The sequence below is a fragment of the Jaculus jaculus genome, chromosome 1 (assembly GCF_020740685.1).
Source record: "Jaculus jaculus isolate mJacJac1 chromosome 1, mJacJac1.mat.Y.cur, whole genome shotgun sequence".
Classification (NCBI taxonomy): Eukaryota; Metazoa; Chordata; class Mammalia; order Rodentia; family Dipodidae; genus Jaculus; species Jaculus jaculus.
The window spans coordinates 172,756,602-172,773,616 of NC_059102.1; the positions used below are offsets into that span (position 1 = coordinate 172,756,602).

A 17,015-nucleotide genomic window follows, 5' to 3' on the forward strand; every position below is an offset into this window, starting at 1 on the left:
TTGTTTCTAAAGAATGCATTATTATATACAAGCTATTCTGATATATGAGTAATCAGATGAATCATTTTTTTAATTATTATTATTATTTTTGGCTTTTTGAGGTAGGGTCTCAATCTAGCCCAGCCTATAAAGTGGTGAAAAACACATTAAATTGTTGAAAAAAAATCATAGAATTGTGTGAATATATGTAAAATACTAGTGCATTAGTGTATATATGAATGAAAATGTGAAGGCAAAAGAATAAAAATTTGTATTTTTGATTATATGTACTTGAAATACAGAGAGAAAAAATATATAAATATTTAACAAAACAGGTGGTGGGTGATAAGGTTACAGAGAACACCCCATACATTCATCATAGACATTTGAAATTAGCAGAATGAATGCACTATGTGAATGAATGCTCTGAGATCACGCCTCACTTTCTGTGTCATTTTCAGCATACAAGGAAAGAAAATGAAGTACCCAAACAACAGTGCCATGATGGATTTCATTCTTGTGGGGCTCACAGACAACCCCATGATGGAGAAGGTCCTCTTCGGGGTGTTTCTGGCCATCTACGTCATCACGCTGGCAGGAAATCTGTGCATGATTGTGCTGATCAAGACCAATCTGCACCTCCAAACGCCCATGTACTTCTTCCTTGGCCACCTCTCCTTCGTGGACATTTGCTACTCTTCCAATGTGACTCCAAATATGCTCTACAGCTTTAGCTCAGGCCAGAAGACCATTTCCTATGCCGGATGCTTCACACAGTGTCTTCTGTTCATTGCCCTGGTCATCACCGAGTTTTACATCCTGGCTTCAATGGCCCTGGACCGCTATGTGGCCATTTGCAGCCCCCTGCACTATAGCACCAGGATGTCCAGGGGCGTTTGCATCTCTCTGGTGGCATTCCCCTATGTGTTCGGCTTCCTTAATGGACTGTCGCAGGCTCTGCTCACCTTCCACCTGTCTTTCTGTGGCTCCCTGGAAATCAACCATTTTTACTGCGCAGATCCTCCTCTCATCATGCTTGCCTGCTCCGACGCCCATGTCAAGAAGATGGCCATGTTTGTGGTGGCTGGCTTTACTCTCTCAAGCTCTCTTTGCATCATCCTTCTGTCTTACCTTTTCATTTTTACAGCCATCTTGAGGATCCGTTCTGCTGAAGGCAGGCGCAAAGCCTTTTCTACCTGTGGTTCTCACCTCACCACAGTCACCATCTTTTATGGGACCCTCTTCTGTATGTACTTAAGGCCTCCTTCACAGAAGTCTGTGGAGGAATCTAAAATCATTGCAGTTTTTTATACTTTTTTGAGCCCCATGCTAAACCCATTGATCTACAGCCTAAGGAACAAGGATGTCATCCGTGCTGTGCAGCAAGTGATCAAGGGGAATTTCTTCCGGTAAATTTAGTTTTAGGATGTGCTTATTTCCATAAACTCACAGTCAGGGATAATTTAGAATTTTCTTTAAAGGGAAAAACTTACTGCTTTTAATTTTTTTTTAACCAACCTGAACTCTTACTGGCTACTTTTGCTGATTTCTCCTTGAAATTAAAATGAATATATGTATTATTTTTTGAGGTAGGGTCTCACTCTAGCTCAGGCTGACCTGAAATTCACTATGTAGTATCAGGATGGCCTTGAATTCATGACAATCTGCCTACCTCTGCCTCCCGAGTACTGGGATTAAAGGAGTGCTCTACCACGCCCGGCTAAAATCAATACATATTTTAAAGTAAGAACTATGATGTAGAAATTGACAAACACTTAACACTTGCCAACAAATTCTAATTGTGTTTTATCTAGTGCCCTAGGATTCCACACAGTGAGTCAATGTTTTACCTGCATGGTAATCTATTTTACTGCTGGCTCCCTTTGATGGACAGACTGGCACTCTACCCCTCATTATTCAAACACATATTCTAGAGCTGCTTATTAGTACTGACATAATTTCTCACATGTTTTGTATCAGCACTTGCTTAGATACTGAAATGATCACCTTGCAGACAATTTAATGATTTGGATCCCATTTCCATTTAGGATTTTATATTTTGTAAAATTTTCCCAAACCTAGATGGCTGCTTTCTTATCCCTTAATCTATTCAGTAGCTTTGGTTGTTCTTCCTTTTTTAAAGTTGATAATATTTTATGATTGTGTTTCAAATCTATCACCACTACAACCTGAATGATTGTAGCATGAGCACACTGACTATGAACACAGCCATACAGAGTCAACGTAGTCTGTCCTGTCACTTGTGTCACCCAAGTTCACCCTGGGAAAATATCTATGACTGAACGTGGGCACATTCTTGTGGTGAAATCTCAGTGTCCATCTTGGGTCTTTACTCTGCCAGAAAAACATTATTTTAGGTTAAATGTATTTTATTAGTTACCAGAAATTCTAGGGATAAATCAATAGCACAGAATTCTGTGTAAACAGGCACATGTTATCTGCATTAAATTCCCTTAAATCTTTGGTATTTCAATATTTTCCATTTAAATTTCAATGACATCTATATAGGAAAATTTGAAGTGAGTTATCTTTTCCTTACTGTAAATTGTTTTTTCATTTTTTGAAGAAGATTTTCAGATCTGTAGTTTTGATAAATTGCACCATTCTGAATTCTTGGTTTAATAAATACGTCTAAGGCTCAAACCATGTTTCAGAAATAATGTTTGAAAAACAGTGGGTGCTACGTCTTGGTTATTACAATATACTGCTTAAAATTCAGAGACATGTGTTTGTTTTTTTTAATATAATGGCTAGTACTTTGGGAGACCTTGGGAAAATATGATATCTGGAAAAATTACTGAAGAACAAGAACTTAGGAGTGAATGACAGTGGATCTTCTTTTCCCTAATTGAAAGTTTTATTTACTTATTTTGATGAGAGAGGAAAAGAAGGGGAGAGAGAGAAAGAGAGAGAAATAGAGAGAGATAATGGGTGTGGCAAGGCCTCTCAGCACTGCAAATGAACACCAGATGCACGTACCTTCTTGTGCACCTTGCTTTACATGGGTACTAGGAATTGAACTTGGATTCCTCAGGCTGCACATGTAAGTACCATGACTAATGAGCCATCTCTCCAGGCAGTAGTGGGTATTCTTATAGCAGGGCCCCTTGTTCTGCTTCCTTTTCATGCCCCATGTATTCTGGGAAGCATTTCTTCATAACAAAATTTCCACTTATTTTCAAAGAGTTGTTTAGGAACAAATACAAAAATGGAGGGCGAGGAAAAGAACATAGAGTTGATTTTATGGCAACTAATTTTATTTGGCACCTAGATTATAATCCTTTTGGAAAAGCGTATTTGCTAGTCTTTGCAAACAATTCTAAATTTTTTGAATAATTGTCTTCTAGTGTCTACACATATTCTTTATGCACTTGAATGTGCGATTTCTTTGCTTTATTGTGTAGAGTAACTCTTGTAAAAGTCACTTCATTCATCCTTAGAAAGTAGTATAGATAATAAAACACCTGGCATAAAATTATCCCAACATTTCATCATAAGCTTATGCTTCTATATGACTAATTTATTTATAAAAAATAAAATAGAGCTGGGCATGGTGGTCCATACCTTTAATCCCAGGACTTGGGAGGCAGAGGTAGGTGGATCACCATGAGTTTGAGGCCACCCTGAGACTCCAAAGTGAATTCCAGGTCAGCATGAGCTAGAGTGAGACCCTACCTTGAAAAACAAATAAAAAAAAATTAATTAAAATAAAAATAAAATAGTGAAAGTGTTTCTGTTCACAGCATTTGAATTATTAGGAACAGAGATTAAATACTTTGCCCAGAGTTACTCCTGTGAAAGGTCACAAAGGCAAATTCTTCAGTACCAACTCTATCTTTGGAATATATACTCTACTTCTTGAATACAGTGAATATGTGGAAAAAACTAATAAAGTTTATTGCTACATGTGAAGTTGCAGTAAATACATGATAGTTGTATCCTAATAAAAGAGGATATCTGTTTATCATGACATTCCAAATTAGCATGATAAGTTATATGTTACAAACAGAATGGCTCTATTGTTCTGTGCAAAGAAAAGTTTTTGATATTTTAATTATCCATGTAGATTACATTTCATCAATATATTTTCAAAATTACAACAGTGTCTACATTCATAGTAAGGAACTAGACATAAAGATGCATATAGAGGGACACATTTATAAGAAATTGTCTAAAGCAATGATATCTAGAATTTAGTATTTATTTATGCATTTTTACCTCTGTTTTTTTTTTTTTATTTTTTGCTCTTTCGAGGTAGGATCTTGCTCTAGCAAAGACTGACTTGGAATTCACTATGTAGGCTAGCCTCAAACTCACAGAACTCCTTCTACCTCAATGTTCCAAGGGCTAGGATTAAAAGTATGTGCCACCATGCCTGGCTAGTATTTATTCTCGCAATATTTATATGTGTATGTGCTGTAAAAGAATTTAGAACATGTATATATTTTAACAGGACTTTTACTTTACAGTACACATTTTCTTTTTTTAAAATATATTTTTATTTATTTACTTGAGAGCAACAGATAGAGAAAGAGTCAGAGAGAGAGAGAGAGAATGGGTGCGCCAGGGCCTCCAGCCATTGCAGACGAATTCCAGATGTGTGCGCCCCCTTGTGCATCTGGCTAAAGTGGGTCGTGGGGAATTGAGCCTTGAACCGGGGTCCTTAGGCTTCACAGGAAAGTGCTTAACTGCTAAGCCATCTCTCCAGCCCCAGTACATATTTTCATTAGTACTCCAGGGATGGTGGTTCATGCCTGTAATTACAGGACTTGGGAAATTGAGACAGGAAAATTGCTCTGAGTTTAAGACCAGTTGAAGAAGAAAAATTGATCCAAGTTTGAGCTATATAGAGAGTTCTGGTCTAGCCTTGGCTACAAACTGAGACTCTGTTTAAAAAAATCATGCCAACCAAGCTTTTTAGAAGGAATTTTAATGTAGTTTAATACTTCATAATATACTCACTTATTTTTTAAATATAGTTAATATTGATTATAGAGAAATAATGACAATATAGAAAAATATTATTACTAAGAATGAAATTGTGTCATCATCATTTATGACCTGCAGAATTACTCTCAGGATTCTGGAGTACTTGATACAATTTTGTTTTATCATGAGCACTATTATACTCTCACATCAAGTACCTGATTATTTTATTATTGAGTCATATCTTTTTGTTCATGTCAGTCTGATTTTTCCATGGAATATTAATTCTTAAGAGCAGAATAGCTGAGGTAAATATTTTGAATCTTTTTAAACATGTGCTAAGTTTTTCTCTGGAGAAGTTATCTCTAGAAAGGTGTAATATTCTATATTTATGATTAATGTTTTGATGGAAAGTGTTTTAATGTATACTATGTCAATGTAAGGATATGCAATGTAAGATTGTATGCTACTTTTGTATCTTACCTTAAATTCATAGGGAATGATTATATTTGAACTAAAGAAAAATTAAAACATTGAATAAATAATATACACCAATTTTATTATTGTTTTACATTTTATTTCTGGTTACTCCTCATGTTAGTTGTATTTATATTATATTTGCAAAAGTATCAATTTTGTATGTTGGGACTCATAAATAATTAAATAAATTTTAAAAAGTTATATAGAAAGATATCTTTACCATATATTTGAATGCTGAATATAGCCATTTATTTCATAACTTCAACCAATTTCTAGCTGTCAGGTAGGAAGTAACCTTTGCTTTTCCACTGATTCATTATGTCATCTTTATTGTATATCAATTGAATCAATTTATGGGCCATGTCTTCTGTTTCTATGTCCTCATTATAATTATTTTGTCATTTATATAAGCTATCCAATATTATTTGCCTAGTTACAGAATTAATTATTTTACTATAAACACTTGATTTCAGATGTGGCATATGCAATGCATATATTATATTGTAAATTATCTGGGAATTTAAAAAGTAATAGTTGTACTATTTTTTACATTTATTTTGAGGTAAGGTCTCGCTCTAGCCCAGGCTGCCATGGGATTCAATATGCAGTCTCAGTCTTGCCTGGAACTTACAGCGATCCTCCTACCTCTGCCTCCCAAATGCTGAGGCTAAAGGAGTACACAACCACGCCTGATTTATTTTTATATTTTATTAAGTAGAAACTTCATATGAACACATCATGCTTTGATACAATCATTTTCTTCCTCCCTGCTCCCATCGCACTGAGGGCCCTCCTCAGGGGGATTGCTGGAGTTCCCCGTGGGGTTGTGGGTTACGTAAGTGAGAGCAACAGTAGGCACTGCGGGGAGGTAGCAGTGCCTCTGGATATTCCCGTCCACCCTGTGGTGCTTGCATCCCTTCTGCCCCTTCCACAGGAGTTCTGGGGCCTTGGAGGAGGGTGCGCAGCTCGCAGAAGCTTCTGGCTTTATGCTTTGGTGCATCTTGAGTGTCTGCCACCCTCACCCAAGTGCAGGTTGTTAGGTTCACCATGGAAGCAGAACTTCTGTTCATCTCATCGATGCCTCTATGATTTCCCCTGAGCACTAGCTGAGGTGCCAAGGGTGTTCATCTCCTGACAGATAGTCAGCTATCTTTCTATCTTTTTGTCTCATTGATAGATTCTTAGTTGTTTCCAGTTATTGCTGCCTTCTGAAAAAGTAAAACATACTCTCCAGCAGATAGTGCGGTTAGCATAGGTTAAAGTGGATAACCATTCTTAATTTAGAGAAATTCTGATGGGTGTAACATCTCTTTTGGCTGAGTGCCACTATTGCAAAGGTGTGTACATCTTGTCAGACTGGTTGCTTTCACATATCAAGGTATCCTGCTTGTTCACAACGTTGTTGGCCATTTTCCCCCAGCAGCTTATGTAGTATTTTACAGCACTATATGGGCTGACCATCTGGGAACTGACTTCCTTCCACATTTCAGCCAAATCACTTTATCATCGGTGTTGGCAGCATGTGATGCCTTCAACAATAGGGTCTTACCTTTGTTCTCAGGCAGGTAATTAAGTGCTTTGACACTCTTTCTAACCCACCTTCTGTAAAATGTGACAAGCCTGTCTTGTTTTGGGGACTGTAATTGTCTCTCCAATCAACAGCTCAATGTGGGTTATGACCAGGCTTTTGTATTGGCAGTTAGAAGCCATAGCCAAATGTTTTAGGGTCAGGCTTCAATTCACCATCTCTAGGACCCTTCTTACCAGACAGTCCAGGCATACTTCTATTAATGGTTACATGTTCTAGCCTGCTATCCAGGAGGAAGTTTTCTACCATATCAATTCATTTTGAATTTAGTTTTGTGTATACCTTCACCATCTTCCCATTCCGCTCCTCTCAAACCCCTCCATCCTCATTATCTGTTTCCTGTCAGGTTTGCCTGAAACTCAGCTACTCCAAGTTAGGAACCACATATGAAGGAGAGTATGTTGTGTTTATCTTTCTGTACTTGTGTGAATTCACTTAGTATAATCTGTTCCAAGTCCATCGATTTTCTACAAAATTCATTATATCATTTTCTCTTACTGCTAAGTAGAACTCCATTGTGTATATGTTCCACATATTCATTATACAGTCATCAAACAATGGGCATCTGGGTTTATTCTGATTCTTAGCTATTGTGTATTGAGCAACTATAAACATGGCTGAAGAAATATCTCTGCAGGGAAGTGTGGAACCTTTAGGGTAGATGCCGAGTAAGGAATAACTGGGTCAGTTGGTAGCTCTATTTTCATCTGTTTCAGGGTCTCCATACTGATTTCCATAGTGGTTTGTACAAGTTTGCACTCCCACTACCAATAAATGAGGGTTCTTCGTTTCTTACATCATCAACATTTATTGTTGTTGTTTCTTTTAATGATTAGCATCCTGACTGGAATATGGTCAAATCTCATGGTAGTTTTAATTCTCATTTCTCTGATGGTTAAGGATACTGAACATTTTCTTGGGTTAGTATTCATCATTTATATTTCTTCCTTTGAGAATTTCCTGTTAAGTTATGCCCCAATTTTTGAGTAGATTGTTTGATTTTTTTAAATTGCTTAGCTCTTTACAGATTCTAGATATTAGATCTCTGTCAGTGTTATAGTTGGTGAAGATTTTCTACTAATCTGTGGCTTTATTTATGGTATGTTTGTAAGTACAAAAGATTTTTAGCTTCATGAGATCCCACTGATAATATGATTACTTAATTTTCTGGTCCACTGGGATATTGCTCAGGAACTCTTTCCCCACTCCATTATCATGGAGAGTTCCCCTATTACTTCTTCTAATCATTTAGTAGTTTCAGGTCTTATATAATTGAGGTCTTTAATCCATTCAGAGGTGATATTTTGTGCATGGTGGGAGGAATGGGTCTAGTTTCATTTATCTACATGTGGTTATTCTATTTCTTCAGCATCACTTGTTGAAGATGTTGTCTCCAGTGTACATTGTTGGCTCATTTGTCAAAGATTAAGTAGCTAAAAACTGCATGGTACTTGCACAAAACCAGATATATAGGCCAGTTTGAACAGAATTGAAAACTCAGGCCTTAGTATCCATTTTAATGCAAGTACCATGCAGTTTTTGTTACTGTGCTATAGCTTTGTAGGATAGCTTTAAGTTGGGAATAGGGCTTTAGGTACTTTGTACATAGCCTTTACTAGCCTTCATGACTAGTCTTTATGCATTTTGATCATGAGGTGATGTTGTATTTTGTTAAAGGCCTTCTCTGCATCTGCATCTATTGAAAGAATCATGTGATTCTAGTCTTTATTTATTTTATATATTCTGTGTTTTATGTTTATGGAACCATCCCTGCATCTCTGAGATAAAGTCTGCTTGACTGAGGTGGATAATTATTTTGTTGTGTGGTTGAATTCAGTTTGCAAGGGTTTTGTTCAGGAGTTTTGCATCTAAGTTCATCAGGAATATATAGCTATACTTTTCTTGTATCTCTGTCTGAGTTTGGTTTTAGGGTGATGATAGTTTCATAGAAGGAACTGGAGAACATTCCTTATTCTCTGATTATGTGAAAGAAAAAAATAAACTTGAGAAAAAGTGGTTGTAGTTCTTTGATGAATTTTGGTACAATTTGGCTGAGAATCCATCAAGTCCTGCACTTTTCCATTTGGGTCGGTTTTTGATTCAATTGTCAATTTTTTAAAATTTTTTTTTGTTCATTTTTATTTATTTGAGAGTAACAGAGAAAGAGGTAGAGAGATAGAGAGAATGGGCGCGCCAGGGCTTCCAGCCACTGCAAACGAACTCCAGACGCATATGCCCCCTTGTGCATCTGGCTAATGTGGGTCCTGGAGAATTGATCCTCAAACCGGGGTCCTTAGGCTTCACAGGCAAGTGCTTAACCGCTCAGCCATCTCTTAAGCCCTCAATTGTCAATTTTGATGGACATAATATGTTTGTTTAGGAGATTTATCTGCTCTGGATTTAGTTTTGGTAAGTGGTTTGTGTTTAGAAATTCATCCAGTTTTTTCAGGTTATCCAATTTTATGAATTAGAGAATTTGGAAATATGTAATGATGATTCTTCAAATTACATTGAAGCCTTTTGTGACCTCTCCCTTTCCATTTCTTTTCTTTTTTTTTTTTTTTTTAATATGAGACTTACTGTTTGGCAAGGGGTTTAACAATGATTATTTGTTCAAAGAACCAGATCTCCATTTCATCACTTTTCTTAGTTCCTAATTCATTAATTTCTGATCTGATCTTTACTTTGTTCCTTTTGGAACTCTTGAGGTTGGATTGTTCTTCATTTTCCAATGCTTTTAGCTAGATGGTCATGTTATTAATTTGAGATCTCTCTGTCTTTGTTATGAAGGTATTTAGTGCTATAAAATCGCCTTCATTGTGTCCCATAAGTTTTGGTATGTTGTGTTTTCATTATAATTTAGTTCTAGAAATATTATAATTTCCTTTCATCCATGATCAATTCATTGTGTTGTTTAGACTCTCATAGCTGGTATAATTTCTGCTATTTCTCTTGCTGTTAATTTCTAGCTTTAAAGCATTGTGGTCAGATATGATGCAGAAAGTGACATTAGTTTTTCTGAATTTGTGGAGGCATGCTTTATGCCCTAATATTTGATCGATTTTAGAGTAGGTTCTGTGGGATGCTGATAAACATGTGTATTCTGTAGAACTAGGGTGGCTTACTATGTAGATATATGTCAGGTCTAATTGATCTATGCTGTTGTTAAGAGCTGTTATTTCCCTATTGATTTTATGTTTGGATAATCTGTCAATTGATGATAGTTGGGTATTGAAGTCCCCTACTGTCAATGTATTGGGATTTATTTCTTGTTTGTTGTCAAACAGGTTTTGCTTTATACAATGTGGTCTACTTGTGTTTGGTGTATATAGATTTATGATTGTTGGATCATTCCCTTGATGAGTAACAAGTGGCCTTGTTTGTCCCTTTTGATTATTTTTTTTATTTGAAGTATATTTTGTTAGATATTAGTATAACCACATCCACCTATTTCTTTTTTCCATTTGTTTGGAAAATCATTTTCTATCCTTTCACCCTGAGGAGGTGTCTGTCCTTAATGATAGGATGGGTTTCTTGAACACAGAAGATGTAAGGGTCCATATTTGTGATTTACCCTGTTAACTTGTGTCTTTTGATGGGTTAGTTAACACCATTAATATTTAAAGTTATAACTGCAATGTTGGATTTGATCCCTGACATGTTGAATGCCTGATGGGGTTTGTTTTATTCTTGGGCTTTGTACTTTTTCATGCCTGCTTTAATCTCAATTACCTTATTCTTCCTCTTTTAGGCACTTGGGGTTGCTTGTTTCACTCTTCTCCGTGAAGTATTCATTAAAGTAATCTCTGTATGTTTGGATTTGTGTTCATATAATATTAGATCTGGATTTTATCATGGCAAACTTTCCTTTCACCAGATGTTATAGGGTTACTTTCACTGAGTACAGTTGTTTGGGCTTGGAATCCACAGTTTTATAAACTTTGAAGTACTCCATTCCAAGCCCTTATGGCTTTCAAAAACTCTCTGATGCTCTTTCCTTTGTGTGTAATGAGCTGCTTCTCTCTTGCTTCTCTTAATACTCTCTATTTTTGTTATCTAGAGTTTTCACTATGTTATGCTTTAGAGTGTTTATTTTGTGATCCTACCTGGTGTTCTGTGAGCTTCTTGTACCTGGATTGGCTTTCTGTTCGCAAGAGTGGGAAACTTTTTTCAGTAATTTCATTGAACAGGTTATCCATACCTTCAGCCTGAATTTCTTCACCTTCTGGTATATTCTTTGTTTTAGCACATACCATAATACCTTATATTATATTTGCATGACTTTTCATCTTTTTCAAAGGTTTTGGCCTCCCAATAAATTTCTTCTGTCTTGGCTTCCAGATGTGAGGCTCTGTTAACTCTGTTAGTGAAGGATTTTTTTATAGAGGTTTTCACAAATTCTATTGATTTTGTTTTTTGATGCATTTTCTGTATCATATCCATCCCTTTGTTGAGTTCTAATTTCAGGTTGTGCTCTGGTTGTCTTCATGCTTCTTGAAATTTATTCCTACATTTAATCATGTCTTCCTTAAGTTCCTCTATTTTTTGACACACCTTCAATTCATTTATTGCTATTTTTGTGGTCTCTTTTATTTTTCTTCACTGAATTAAGCCAAGTGACAAAACTTTTGTGCTGTTGTAAGACATGATTTCTTTGCATTTCATTTATGTAATTGTTGGCTTTTGCTTTCAGATCAATGATATTTTTTTTCCAGATCAGTAATTTTCCTCTCCATGGTCTCATTAAATAAATAAACTAAATAAGCTTGTAATTTAATTCTGTTGTCTACTGTAGGTTTTCACTGCAAACTTTTATTATGAGACTAGGCAATCTTGGTAGAGATATCTCAGTTTGTTGTCTTGTGGGCTTTATGTGTGTGTGTGTGTGTGTGTGTGTGTGTGTGTGTGTGTGTGTGTGTGGTGTGTATTGTGGTTTACCCATCTCAGGGTAAAGATCTTTTTTATTAAGGAGGAAAAAAGCATTTTTCCTTGAAGGATCTTCAGTGAGTTTCTGTAGTGGTTTTGAACTGGGTTTTAGTGTGATGGCGAAGTATCCACAGACTCACAGGTTGTGGAGATAATAAGTTTTCCAGCAACTCTAGTCTGGTGGCTGATATGAGAGCTACAGCTGGAGGTCTGAGCCTGCTGTTTGGCAGGTGTGAGGCTTAGTGTGCAAAGGAAGCCGATGCATGACTTGGTGTGATCAGAAAGCTGGCCTAGGCCAGATTGAACTGCTCTGGCTGGTACCATGGGGTGGGCAACCCATTGAAATGGACATTGTGAGATGGGATGAGGGACCTGCTTGTGCCAGTGGTGCAGGGTGGGGAAGAAGTATGGGCCCTAGCTCCCATACTGTGTGTAGATGCTCAGTGGATGAATCTCCTACCTGAGTCAAGGAGGTTTGGGAAAGGCCAATCACCAGCCTACCTGACCTGCATGAAAGACAGTTGGTTAAACACCAGACTGCACCAGTATGAGAGGCTATTCAGGCGCCTGTGGTTGTTCCCTAGGTATGCTGGAAATTTTAAGAATTGGCAGATTCCCAAATGTACACCCACATGCCCACCCAGTGGAGGTGGGCTAGCATATATTAATAACAGCACCACAATTTTTGCCTAATTTTATCCCCAGGGCACTAGCATGGTTACTACTCTGCCATCTTGACCAGACTGCAATGATGAGTGCATGAAATAGGGGCAAAGAACATTGTACAGTGGAGGAAAACTAAATGAGTTCAATATTTTTCAAGGAAGAAAAAGGTAATATTGACCAAATATAGGATAAAATGGGGACATAGTAATTCTGAGCATTTTTTCACAGTATTGCAAAAATTATTTTTGCCCACCATAGTATCCATGATATAACACTTTAGTTATCCAGATTTAAAGGATAAGATCTTATAGCTTGATAAGATCCATATAGTGTATAATAATTATATCAGAGGAGTTGATATGTCAATTTCCTTAAACATTAAAAAATTGATTAATATAAATATATTTTCTTTTGCTTTGTGATAGTCTGAGTGGAACTCCAGACACTTACATACTAGACAAGTTGTTACTCTACTGAGCTACATACCCAGCCATTATTACTGGCTAGATGATTCTCTTTGCCAGCAACTGTTCCCAAGAAAAAAATAAAAGAAATATGAACATAAATTCCAAAACAGTAAATATACTAAGAAATATGCTGCATTAATAAGTATCAAAAAATAGAAGGGTTGGGAAAGAGGTGCCAATGCAGATACAGGAAGCCTTTAGAACCCCAGCCAGACAAAACCTGGAAAGAACCTCTCCTTGTCATATAATCAAACTACCAAACACACAAACCGAGAAAAAAATATTGAAAGCAGTTAGAGAGAAAAATCAAGTTACCTACAAAGGCAAGCCCATCAGGATTACAGCAGATTATTCAACACAAACTTTAAAAGCCAGAAGGGCTTGGAGTGATGTATTCCAAGTTCTGAAAGATAACAACTGTCAACCAAGGTTACTTTACCCTGTAAAGCTATCCATTCAAATAGATGGAGAAATAAGGACATTCCATGACAAAAGCAGGTTAAAGGAGTATTTGAAGACAAAACCAGCTCTACAGAAAATACTTGATAGGATCCTCTATGCTGAAGAAAAGGAAAAGCACACATATAAGGAACCTGGAAAAAACAAGCAATACTCAAATACTAGTTAACACAAGAAAGCAAAGGTAGAACCGGAACCACACACACAAAAAAATGGCAAACATAAATACACACCTTTCAATAATATCTCTTAATATCAATGGCCACAATGCCCCAACCAAAAAATAGAAGAGAATTATTCTGAGTTTAAATGGATATAAGAGAAATTCAGTCTTGAAGAGTCACTTGGCTATGAAAAAATAACTATGTAAAATTAAGAGGCATCCCTAAATTCGTTAGAGAATTTATCAGACACAGATGAAATGGAGTGAAAAATTCCTGAAAAATATCTGAAGCTCCTGAACAGCAGCAACACATAAATATATATAGCTGGATATAAGTAGAAGCATGAGAGAATGCTAAATTTTAAAGATATAACATTAGTAATAAAAATATAAGAAAACATACATATGACAATACATCTATAAACAAGAAAGTTCAAAATGATGGGTGCTTTTACACATTGACATTGCCAAGAAAAATTAATATAAAAGTTAAGAATGTCATTGGACATGTTGTAAGGGGCTCTTCCAATATTTAGACTCTTTATTCAGCTATCTTAATTAGATGAACCTACTGAGTGCTATATAGGAGGCTTTTATGAATATTTTCATAAAAATATGTTTCATATTTGATTTTAAAAAATACTTTATTCATTTTTTTTGCAAGGAATGAAAGACAGACAGAAAGGGACTGGATGTACCCCAGCCTCTTTCTACTGAAAACGAATTCCAGATGAATGTGCCACTTTGTACATCTGCATGTGCCACTTTGTACATCTGCCTTTATGTGGGTATTTGTGAATCAAACTCAGGCTTCTAGGCTTTGCAAGCAAGTATCTTAACAGCTGAACCATCTCTTTATTCCCCATAATTCAATTTTTAAAAGTACATAATATGTAGGTTAAAGGAAGCCCTTACTCTATAGGGTACTTTGTTACCTGAAATCTGTGTATCCTGGAAATGTTCTTCTTTCTCTGGTTCTCAGTTACTAGAAAATTACACAAGGTGAAGGGTGCTGGCATTTAATAACTGATCAGGCATAGGGGTTGTTGCAGTCAGGCTTGCATTGTTGGCAGAAATCACCCGACCAGGAGAAGCTTTGGAATAAAAGGGGGAGTTATTTTGGCTTATTGACACAAGGGGAAGCTCCATGATGGCAGGGGAAAATGATGGCATGAGCATGAGCAAAGGATGGACATCATCCCCTGGCCAACATAAGGTGGACAACAGGAACAGGAGAGTGTGCCAAACACTGGTGTGGGAAACTGGCTATAACACCCATAAGCCTGCCCCCAACAATACATTCTCTCCAGGAGGTTTTAATTTCCAATTGTCATCAGCTGGGGAACCTAACATTCTACACATCTGAGTTTATGGGGACACCTGAATCAAGCTACCACATTCTGTCCATGTTCCCCATAAACTGATAACCATGCATTATATAAAATGCAATGCATTCAGTCCAACTTTAAAGGTCCTCATAGTTTTTATCAATCCCAGTGATGTTCAAACATTCTCACAATCCAAGAGTCACACAACTGAGCCATTCAACAACAAAAAAAAAAAAAATAGTACCCATAATGGCACAAAATAAACATTCATACTGCAAAAGATGGCATTGAGCTGGTGTGATGGCTCATTCCTTTAACCCTAGCACTTGGGAGCAGAGGTAAGGACGATCACCAGGAGTTCAACACCACCCTGACACTACATAGTGAATTCCAGATCAGCCTGGGCTACAGGGAGACCCTACCTCAGAAAAAAAAAAAAAAAAAAAAGATGGCATTGAGTATAGCAAAGAAATATTCAACCAATACACAATTTAAAACAACCAGGGCAAGCATCAAACACTGTATCTCCAACTCCAACAACTCTAGTCAATGACAAGTCTAAAGTCTGATGGTTCTAACCATCAACAAGTCACTGGAGTTCCAATTCTGCCTCTCCAGCTAGGCTACAGACAGTCCTAGAAAACTTCTCCCAGAGCTAGCAGCTTTACTTAGCAGCCATCTCATGGTCCCAGCATCTCCACTGGGTCACCACTACAACCTATGGTTTAACCTCACAGCTCCAGCAGGTTTCTATGAAGGTATTCAACAAAACTGCTTCATTGCCCATAGCTATTTCTAAAACACAAGACCACATTGCAAATTCAATGACCCTCTCTTTCCTGTATTTCTTTTTAAATTATTTATTTATTTATTTATTTGAGAGCAACAGACACAGAGAGAAAGACAGGTAGAGGGAGAGAGAGAGAATGGGCACGCCAGGGCTTCCAGCCTCTGCAAACGAACTCCAGATGCGTGCGCCCCCTTGTGCATCTGGCTAACATGGGACCTGGGGAACTGAGCCTCGAACCAGGGTCCTTAGGCTTCACAGGCAAGCGCTTAACCGCTAAGCCATCTCTCCAGCCCTCTTTCCTGTATTTCTTCTACACCACAATACCAGGTAGAGTGCTAATTTATTAATCCAGCAGGGAGTAAAGCAGACTTTGAAGAACAGGACAGTCTCTGAGCACTCAGGCCCTTTCAAAAGAGTCTACATTTTTCTTGTTCCTCCAGTGCAGGTCAGATGGCCCAATCTCAAAGGTTGTAATCTCTTATATAATTGCAGAATAATGGTCACAAGTTTCAGCCCAAAGATTTCATTTCTGTGCTATATCCTTCTGCTCACACAAGTCTGTTTCTATGCAAAGCAACCCTGTACATGTTCTCAGGACACAAGCTGTATAACAGCAAGCCTCTCACACAAACTGCTTCAAGCCCAGTCCAGGCACAGCTCTTTCTCACCCTCATAAACCAAACCTCACAGTCCGTAGTTCTTACTACATTCAGGTCTTTCAGCTCTGACCAGAATAGTCCATCAAGCTGTACTTACAGCACTGCAAGGCATCTCTTAGGCCAAGGTTTCAAATCCTCCCACATTCCTCTTGAAAATCAGTTCCAAAAGGCCAGAGCCACACAGTCAGGTGTCTAACAACAATCCCACTCCTCAGTACCACTTTACTTTTGCAGTCAGGTTTGCATTGCTGGCAGAAATCACATGACTAAGAGCAGCTTTTGGGAAAAAAAGGTTTATTTTGACTTACAGACTCAAGGGGAAGCTCCATGATGGCAGGGGAAAACGATGGCATGAGCAGAGGGTGGAAATCACCCTCTGGCCAACATAAGGTGGATAATAGCAATAGGAGAGTATGCCAAACACTGGCTGTAACACCAATAAGCCCATACCCAACAATAAACTGCATCCAGTAGGCTTTAATTTTCAATTGCTATCAGCTGGAGAACCTAGCATTCTGATCACCTAAGTTTACAGGGGACACCTGAATCAAACAACCCCAGAG

At 37.4% G+C, this 17,015-nt stretch overlaps 1 protein-coding gene across 1 annotated transcript; it reads left to right on the forward strand.

Annotated features, from left to right (window-relative positions):
* The first annotated feature begins 456 nt into the window (after positions 1–456).
* On the forward strand, positions 457–1,392 carry LOC101607586 (olfactory receptor 5M10-like). The gene has a single exon (XM_004667615.2). It carries the CDS (start codon positions 457–459, stop codon positions 1,390–1,392), a length of 936 nt encoding a protein of 311 aa, XP_004667672.2.
* Positions 1,393–17,015: the final 15,623 nt, after the last annotated feature.

What these genes read in the sequence shown, in the direction of transcription:
- LOC101607586 (XM_004667615.2), top strand. Translation starts at nt 457, where the DNA reads ATGAAGTACCCAAACAACAGTGCCATGATGGATTTCATTCTTGTGGGG.